The sequence below is a fragment of the Rhinolophus sinicus genome, chromosome 2, assembly GCF_057876585.1.
Source record: "Rhinolophus sinicus isolate RSI-liver-muscle chromosome 2, RSI-T2T, whole genome shotgun sequence".
Classification (NCBI taxonomy): Eukaryota; Metazoa; Chordata; class Mammalia; order Chiroptera; family Rhinolophidae; genus Rhinolophus; species Rhinolophus sinicus.
In genome coordinates, this window is record NC_142502.1 from 70,429,262 (window position 1) to 70,438,707 (window position 9,446).

Here is a 9,446-nt window from a genome sequence, read left to right on the forward strand (position 1 = left end):
ACTTAATTATGCTTGTTCTGAGGCAAGCCTGCACAGATCAATAGGGAGGCTGGTAGATGAATGCGGCTACTGTTCCGTGGACAATTCTGGGATCCTCTGTGTCCTTCTCAGGAGGTCAGCGGAACTGAGCCTTCATTGCCATAGCAGCAACCTTGACAATATGCCTTTATCTCATATTAGCTTTTTCCTTTCCTTCACGCTTCCTGGCTTTTCACACTTGCTTCCTGAGAGCAAGCAACCACCGTTCTCCCAGTAGTTGAAGTTAAGACAGTAACGTAGCATGGTTGTACTGAAAATGGGGATACTGCTTCTGGAGCGGAGAGACTGACAATGGCAACCCAGGGGAATGGAGCAGTGGGAGCAATCCACCCAGGCATAGGCAAGAATAGGCTGCAGAATCTACACAGAATATAAAAAGAGTAATAAACCCAACAGAACATCATAATGCTTTTCAAGAGTACTATGCACTAGCAATTAATTCTAAGTAATGTCAGTGGTAAAATCCTCTTTCCTGTTGGGGCAGATTGATCTTCCATCCTACTTCGAGTTCCTATGCCTCCGGTTGTTGATGTTACTTTTCAAATTGAATTATAATCATTAAGTTGGGAATGTCATATTGTTAGCTGGAACATTTAAATGTGGGTGGAGTGGGGGGTATGCAGCTGTGTCATGTCTCAGTTTCAAGAAACAGGACATAAAGAGTATGAGTGACTTTGGGCAATAAATTATCACTGTTTATTAAGTATGCTAGAGGTTATTTTGTGGTCCCAAACAGAGCAGCTTTGAGAGAGGAAGGCATATTCTTGGGTGCCACTAAGGTCCTAAATATTCTTTTAAAGTTTTTAAGTACTTCAGAATGCTTGTGATAAATAATGCCCAAGTCAATGCATTTGTATCCAAGAGTATAATTGACATGCCCAAAGACATGCAGCAAAGCTCTAGTCAATAAGACAGAATTTCAGAGCTGTTATTTGGGGATATGGAATCTAAGTGGCTATTATCAATTTTTTCACCCAAATAAATTTATCTGTAGTATTGTATGCATATATGAGGTCGGACAATTAAGTTCGCAAACTCATCCTAGAAAAAGTGCTGTATACCTCATTGCTGAATATCACTATGGTCACCTTCAAAGTACTCCCCTTGGGAAGCTATGCACTGACGCCAGCACCTAGTCCACCCTTGAAAGCAATTTTGGAACTCTTTCTGGAATGGCCATCAGAGCTGTCGTCATATTACCCTTGATGTCCTGAATGTCATCAAAATGTCTTCCTTTCAATATTTCCTTTATCTTCGGGTAAAGACAGAAATCATTGGGGGCCAGATCAGGTGAGTGGGGAGGGTGTTCCTATACATTTATTTGTTTACTGGTTTGAAACTCCTTCACAGACAGTGCTATGTGAGCTGGTGCATTGTTATGATGCAAGAGCCATGAACTGTTGGCGAAAAGTTCAGGTTATCTAACTTTTACATGCAGCCTTTTCAGCACTTCCAAATAGCAAACTTGGCTAACTGTTTGTCCAATTGGTACAAATTCATAATGAATAATCTCTCTCATATCAAAAAAGATTAGCAACATTGTTGCAACAAGTTCCCACTTAATTGTCAGATCTCGTATATTCTGTTGTCTTCTCTTTCAATTTTAACCTAATTCATTATGTTTTTGAGAAGAATCAATAGCTTATAATTATCTTTTTTACATTACATTCTTTCTTGGATATTTAGCAGTTTTAAATGGACATTGGTGTACAGTCTTTTCAATATCCACAATTTGATAAAAATGAAAGCATTGGAGTATTTGGAAATTTGTTCCCAAAAATAATTAATCGTTGATCTCAACATATGTCTCCCAGGAGAGTATAGTATTGCTAATTAGTGCTTTTTCTGCTCTTTAACAAGGAAATAAGAAAGAACATATACAAACTGATTATATAAAATGTGTTTTCACAACTCTTCCTAGCAAAGTCATAATTAAATCTGGTCGATTTTCTTCCTCACTCCTATCTACATTGAAAATGACATTGTCAATAAATTAAAGCATATTTATTACAATGTATTTCAAGCTTACAAAATAGTTAATGTGCTGAGTTCTTTTCGAATGTTTATTGATTCCTTTTGCATTATTCCATGTGTGTGTGTGTATATGTGTGTATATATGTGTATATATGGTATGACCTAGACCTAGTCAGTCTTAACAATAATTTACTTGTTGAAGTCCCTTATTTTGTCCAGGAGATTTTTTTTTTTTTTGCCATTACTATACCAAATATGTAATCAACTTATTAAATTTGTGGTTATATCTGCCAAGAGAATCAGCTTCATTACTAAGCAAGATAAACTTTCTACTTAATAAAATATTTGAAAATGAAGTGACTGTGAAATACATTTAATAGAGGAATAATTTATCCACAATAGTCATTTCCATAGCCCTGTGTTTTGGGGTACTATGGATTGGTGAGAAGGTGGCCTTGGATAAAGTCTAGTAAGGTCCATAGAGTGAGAAAAGTTATTTTTATAGATTAATGGAAAACAATTTAGAGAAAAAAAATTGGGAGCGTATCAGAATTCATGTTAAGATAATGATTAACTTATAACTCCAAAATTAAACTCGTATCGTCACCTGTCGTTGGGATTCAGAGAGAGCTATGAACAAAAGCATTTCACTTAAGTATCCAAGATATGAATGTTTTTTGAGATTATCAATCATTCTTTCAAAGTTGCTGAATGTTTAACGTGGGGCCACTTTTGGAGGCTGTACCTCACACCATGTAAATAGTTGCCCAATCTATGCCAGAATTTCTAAGATATAGACATAGACATAAAGTCCTAGATACAGATTAGAATGACATTCTTTTAGGTCTCTGTAAAGAAAAAACAAAACAAAACATTTCTGTCTTTCTCCTCTACTCTCATGCTACTGTGGAAAGTTCCCATAAGTGCAGCCATTTTAAAATGGAATCAGGGCAGTCATCCCAGAGGAACTGCATTATACATCTTATTCCTTGAAGCTTTGGAATGTTTGAACTGGACAACATAACTTTTGGACTGGGTTAGAGCAGCATTGTCTCCCAAACCGCTGTTTGTAAAGCTAACAGGAAAACAGACATCCTTGCTATGAGGACTGATAATTAAAGACATTCTTTAAAATTAATATATACCCGTGTATAACGAAAGAATAGCTTACCTAACTGGCACCAATAGAAATTCCTTCCTTCTATTCATGTAATTATTTCCTTTCCTTTTGTCATATAAACCCCTTGCTTTCAAGGGGTTTCTGCCTAAATCAGTGCTTCCCCGATCTCAAATAAATGCTTGTTGCCTTTCACTTTGGCTGTTTATTTTTAAGTTAGCATTACACTAATAGCACTACTTCACTAATGGCCACTGAGTATATCGGGTTTTTCCCACACTAAGCAGTATTGTGACACCAACTTGATGTCCTACAAATTTAACTAAAGTCTGACACTATCCACTTGGAAATCGCATCAGATCCTCCAGCTTAAGGGCTCAGTCCCACAAGACTCTCTGCTCCTGTTCAGATACCAGTTGCAAGTCTAGGATGTTACCTGTGCTTCTAACTGAAGGGCTATAGTTAGGAGGTTCCCATGAATCCCTCCTTTGGTTTGATTTACTTGATAGAGTGGTTCACAGAATTCAGAAAAACATTTCACTTACCAGATTGAGGGTTTATTATAAAAGGAGATAACTTGGGAGTGGTCATATGGAAGAGATGCATAGGCTAAACTCTCTGAAACCGCTCCTTTTGAGTTTTTATAGAGGTTGATGAAGTAGGCATAATTCATGATGTCATTGGTCATTGATTGGTTCAACCTCCAATCTCATGAGCTTGTGCAAGAGCCCTTGCTTCCACCTCCCCTCCCTGGAGGTGGGGTGGGGCTGAAAGTTCCAACTCTCTAATCATGTAGTTGGTTCCTCTAGCTAGCTGCTCCTACTCTTGAGGGCTTTCCAATTGTCACCTCATGAATATATTTAGGTGTGGATGCAGGTGTGGTTATGAATAACAAGACAACCTTTATTGCTCTTATCACTGACGAAATTCTAGGGGTTTTCTGAGCTTTCTAAGCTAGAAATCAAATTATAAAATGTTTCTTATTATAAATCATAGCATCATAGTCTCATTGTTATGGATGGCTATTCTCCTGACTAATGGTTCCTGTGCCCAACTTGGTTCAGATACAGCATTACATTGTGGAAGATAGGAGCTGAGTGCCTGGGGCCAAGTATACACAGCAAATGACCCTCTAAATGTAAACTCCCTAGTAAATAGTTAGCCCTTACCTCCACTAACACCAATCTTTCCCTTGGCGCTCTTTACCACTGAACTTGGATGTGGCTCCAGGATCCTTTTCTACATAGAGAATCAGAGAGCTAATGCCTGAGAACTAACATAAAGCTTACTTATCAGCCCTAAACTAGGTGATCTTCACTCTCCACTTTATAGTCAATATTTCTGGATCCCTTCACCGTGATGCATGGGCTGGTTAAGGGGCCTAATCTTTCTAGTGAATAAGACAGGATTCCAGGGAATACACTGGGCAACAGCTGTCACGTCTCTCAAATATCAACTGTTATGTCTCTCTGTCCTCTAGTTCAAAGCATTTTTCCTCTTTTATACACAGGTATACTAGCAGGAGCTCTGATGCAGGTTGTTGTTTAATCTGTCTCCTGTCACATTCCCGTGTAGATTTATTGACTTAGAGGTAAGTGTTTTGTTTTTCTTTCAAATTGCATCCTTCAATACAAAGTCTCTGGGCATTGTGACTTGAGAAAAATGTAAACTGATATTTAAAGCATGGAATCAAAACTTTCATGGGAATTGTAGTGGTGTTTTAGTTATTTATTTGGGATCTGCCAGCATAAAAAGAGAGCATTTACCCCACCTCTTAAGAATTGAAGGATTCGAAACAAGATGACTTCTGTTGAAAATCCTTCCATAATAATTATACACCAATATTAATTTTAGACTATAATAAAAAATAAAAGAAGCATTTATTTGAGCAAAAGGAGCTGCAGCCCAGAGACACAGATTTAGGTAATAACCTAAATTGTTTTCCACCGAGACAAAGACAAGACTGTGTTTTATAGGGAAAGGTCCTGCCCAAGTTCCTAATTAGCAGGTCTGTTTTATGTAAGTGGGGTGCCCAATTTGTGCAGTTCTGCTTGAAGAGGGCAGGTCTTAGTCCAATCAGCTGGAAAGGGGAAACAGGGTTTTCCTCCAATGGTGACACAGAGGGCGTAAACAAACAGGGCACAGTGCTGGAAGCCAAGAGTTCAATCTGAGGTTCTTCCTGGTACATACAGGTATGTGAGATATTGTCATCAAATGGCTGCTGTTATTCATAAAATTGGGGCCCTTATTTGACCATGGTGGGGTTTCATCTCAGCAGATAAATTCCTTCTCAACATTCACATCAAATGAATCTTTCTTCTTGGGGTCTACATAATAAATAGGAGAACTTTCACAGTTACATTCTGTTTATTAAAATTTATTGACTTTGTCTTTTCAAGGAAATTTTCATTCTTTTATTTTTCTCTTTTTGTTATTGTTGTTCTGTTTTGTTTTTGATTTTTTTTTTAAACTAAGAGCAGCCTCTTCATCTCAATTCAAAAATATTTACTCATTTATTGATTTAGCTTTTTTGGTTCAACATTTTTTTTATTGAGGTAACATTGGCTTATAACACTATATAAGTTTTAGGTGTACAACATTATATATCAATATCTGTATACACCACAGTGTGTTCACCACCAAAGGTCTAGTTCAAACATATTTATTGAGCACCTAATATACATGTTCGTTATCCTCCTCCTCTCCCAAGTGAGGAATACCATAGTGATACAGTCTGTGTCTCCAGACTCTATATAATCTCATGAGGAAGTCATATACATACATACATACATATATATATATATATATATATATATATATATATATATATATATATATATATAAAACCAATGCATGTGAAGGAAAATTCCTCAGTAGAGGCACAAAAGTAAGGTGAACTGGTAGAAAAGACATTCATTCTGCCTGTGGGTTACTGTAATTTAGAAACTCTCATGGGAGAGATAAAATTTATTATAGCATTAAAAGATAAGGATAATGTTCTATTGCCTGGTTTTAAGGGCTTTCAAAGGGCCTTTTAAGCGGAGGGTGGGGCATAAACTGAACAAAAGGGAACGTAGTTTTTGAAGAATGGCAGGTGGATTAATTAAGCCAGGCTCTGCACGGAACTGGAGGAGTGAGCAGAAACAATGAATTCCACAGTTCAGGAAACAGGTGAGGACCAGGTAGTGAAAGAGTTCAGATGTCAGGCTGAGCATTTTTCTCTATGTGACTATGAATCTTGTTTTCGTCTTTGTTTCTTAGTAGCTATAAAAATATCTGATGAAAGTCCTCTTAGGTATCTTATTTGTCTTGGGACACTATGTCCAAATGTAGCTCAGGTAGCTCTGAGTCTTCCACATTTTGAATGCTGTGCTCTATTGATTGGGCTGGCAGCCTCCTCTTCCCCCCAGCCTTCCATCTTTTGTCAAAGGCACAGAAAATGTTTAGTTGTTCTCGAGCTTCTTCATGTAGCCTGTAGGAGCTGTGGAGCTTGTCTGTGAGCACTCACTCTAATCACTCACTCTACTCCTAACATCCCTGCTATCTATCTCTGTTCTATAGTCATTATGGCTTCAGGGACATCAACATGTTTGCTGATCACTTCAGTTCAGACAGGACAGGAGTCCTTCAAGTGTCTGATCTTTCACACCTATTTAGGAACCTTTTCGTTATTACTTCCCATTTTCTCTAAGATAAGGAGGTGGCATGGCAAGGAGATAGACCAATGTCTAAGATGAATTGCTTACTCTCCCATTCTCCATTTACTCCCCAGCTCACAAAATCTTTATCTAATGGTGTGGGAAGGGGCATTGTAGTGCTAAGGAAGAACCAGAAAAAGACTTGTCCTGCTAAATCATATCTACTTTCAAATCTTTTGATTTTCAGTACTTAGACCTTGCCTTTTGAATTAAAAAGCTAAGAATAGCTGTCATTGTTCCTGAGTTCCAATCTGATAATGAATTCTGGGACAAACAGAGGTTCCAAGGCTCAAGTTACAAAAGGGTGATTCCAGGGATAGAAAAAAATAATAAGTTCTCCCAGTAGAAAAGGTAAGAATATTATATATTCTTATTTTGCCAGATGCAGGAAAAGAAACTGAGGCTCAGACACATTCATAAAATTGGACTTGTAGAGTTAGGATTCAAACCTATATCTCTCTAAATTTAGTCCCCAAATTGTTTAGAAGATATCATGCTGTCTTCTCAGTAAGCCATTAAATGTCTGACCTTAGTTTTCTCACCTCTAAAGTGAGAAGTTTGGACTAGATAAATTTTAAGGTTCATCATCGCTCTAAATGTGTTTTTTAGGTGGAAAAAATTCAGGACCCCTAGGTGAGTGAGAAGGAATGTGTGTGTGTTTTTGCCTCCACATGAACTCATAAGCCTTACCCTAAGAAAGAGCATACATGTGGATGGTGCACTGGGTTGCAGAGATCTAAGTATCAATTGGACCAAAGTAAATATTCTATTTATTATCAAATAGTGGCAATAGGACCTCCAGCTACTGGTAGACATTCAAATAATTTTATGTTCACATGAAAGAGTTTTACTCTTCTTTATCTTTACATTTAAGCTTCGGTGACTATATATTCCAGTAACTATTTTTTTTTTTTTTTTGCATTTTAAACAAGAAGTTTATTTAAACAACAAGACGCTTGACTTAAAGGGAAAACTATCAAGGATTCATTTCTTTTAGAGTAATTTATCCCTACTTAAGACAGATTGCCCTACATGTAACAGCTATGTACAAAAAATTTATAAAATTGTCCTTGGTTTTACAGTGATAAATGAAAAACATTAAAATTCTCCAATCGAACAAGGTATGCAAGGATTTTTATGTGGTTCTCTTTTTGTTAAACAATGAGAGCAAAATAACTTACTGGAGTATAAAGATAAGAGCTGAATGAGCATGCCACTAATGGAGAAAGGGGGTATTTTCACAGAGCCAGTATTTTTCCCCATCCCATCTCCATTTGATGTCGATAAAAACATACCATTGGCCATTTAGTTTTTAAAAAAAAAAAAAAGCAAATACTGTGCACATACATCCGTTACTTTATGTACAATAAAGGAATGGGGAAGGGGAAAATGAAAGAACAGAGAAAACTATACTGTAGTAGTCAGGATGTGGTGGAACCAAACTGTGGTTTTCTAATTGAGATTGTCTTGGTCAGGAGGAACAGAGTTCTGGAGTAAAGTAGCAAGTTCCCTTTTTAGTAGACACCTCCTGCCTGCTGCTGAAACACATCAATTGTATCTTCATCCTCTATTTCCAAAGTTAGAGCCTTTAGTTCCCTGTAGTTCACAAGAATAGGTAAAATAATTCAGCATGAGAGCTAAAATGGTCAGGATCAACAGCCAACAGGTACATCAAGAGCTGTGCAGGTGTGTCTGTTTCATTGATTGGCTGCCCGTCAAATCGGAATATGATCTGCCTCATTGACAAACCCTGTTGTTCACAATACGCTTTCATTAGTTTACTAAGTGGTGTATGCCTCTTAATCTTAAATTGCACCCCAGAACCATCCTGCCCCGCCACTTTCAGATTAATATGATCGTTGTTTTCAGTCTTGACTCCTTCCTTGGGCTTTTCATCGGCCATGGCGAGCGCTGGAGTCTCCTCATCTGCCTCTTCACAAAAGAGGTACCAGGTCCACACGGAAGGAGCACACAAGCAGCACCAGGAGCGGCCCAGTAACTATTTTTTTAATCAAACCAATAAGTTAAATGAGATTCACTATATTATTATTATTATTATTGGCAACCTAATTACCATTTGGCTCCAGTTAATACTGTGACCTACTTAATATTGGCATTAAGTTTGGCTTTTCTCAGTTGATTATTTCCCCAAGAACTTGATCTTCAAATCCTTTCCCACTATGTAGTACTGCAGCTCAAGTTGTTTGTCATCGTCCATCTTACCTGCACGATTTATACCTGACCACGTACTGATAGTTTGAGTTAGTTCCAGGCAATGAAATGTGAGACTCTGATTTACAATGTACGCCTGTCTAGAACAGACCTGCCACTGCTTCAGACCAAGCCCTGCTTCAAATTTTTCCCCAATTGATTCTGAAACTTGAACTGCAGTAGATTTATCAAAGAGATTAGAAATGGCTCCGGTGCATTCCCTGGGGTAGCCTTCCTTTGGAGGAGTCTACCTAAATGTGACTATGCACTTCACCCAGTATGTGAAATTAGGATAGTCACTCTATTTGCTCATTCATTCTTTTACTAGGGAAAAACAGAAACAAAGGCAAAATAGAGTTTTTTGTCTATTTGTTTTCATTCTTTTCTATTATACTTTATATTTAGGG

At 37.5% G+C, this 9,446-nt stretch overlaps 1 protein-coding gene across 1 annotated transcript; it reads right to left on the reverse strand.

The window, feature by feature from the left end:
- Positions 1–7,972: 7,972 nt before the first annotated feature.
- LOC109446359 (small ubiquitin-related modifier 2-like) lies at positions 7,973–8,920 on the reverse strand. The gene is made up of 2 exons (XM_088794228.1): positions 8,499–8,920; positions 7,973–8,424 (listed from the first exon to the last, which is right to left on the reverse strand). The coding sequence occupies exons 1-2, from the start codon at positions 8,729–8,731 to the stop codon at positions 8,343–8,345; spliced, it is 315 nt and encodes a 104-aa protein (XP_088650354.1). The 5' UTR covers positions 8,732–8,920; the 3' UTR covers positions 7,973–8,342.
- Between the last annotated feature and the right edge of the window lie 526 nt (positions 8,921–9,446).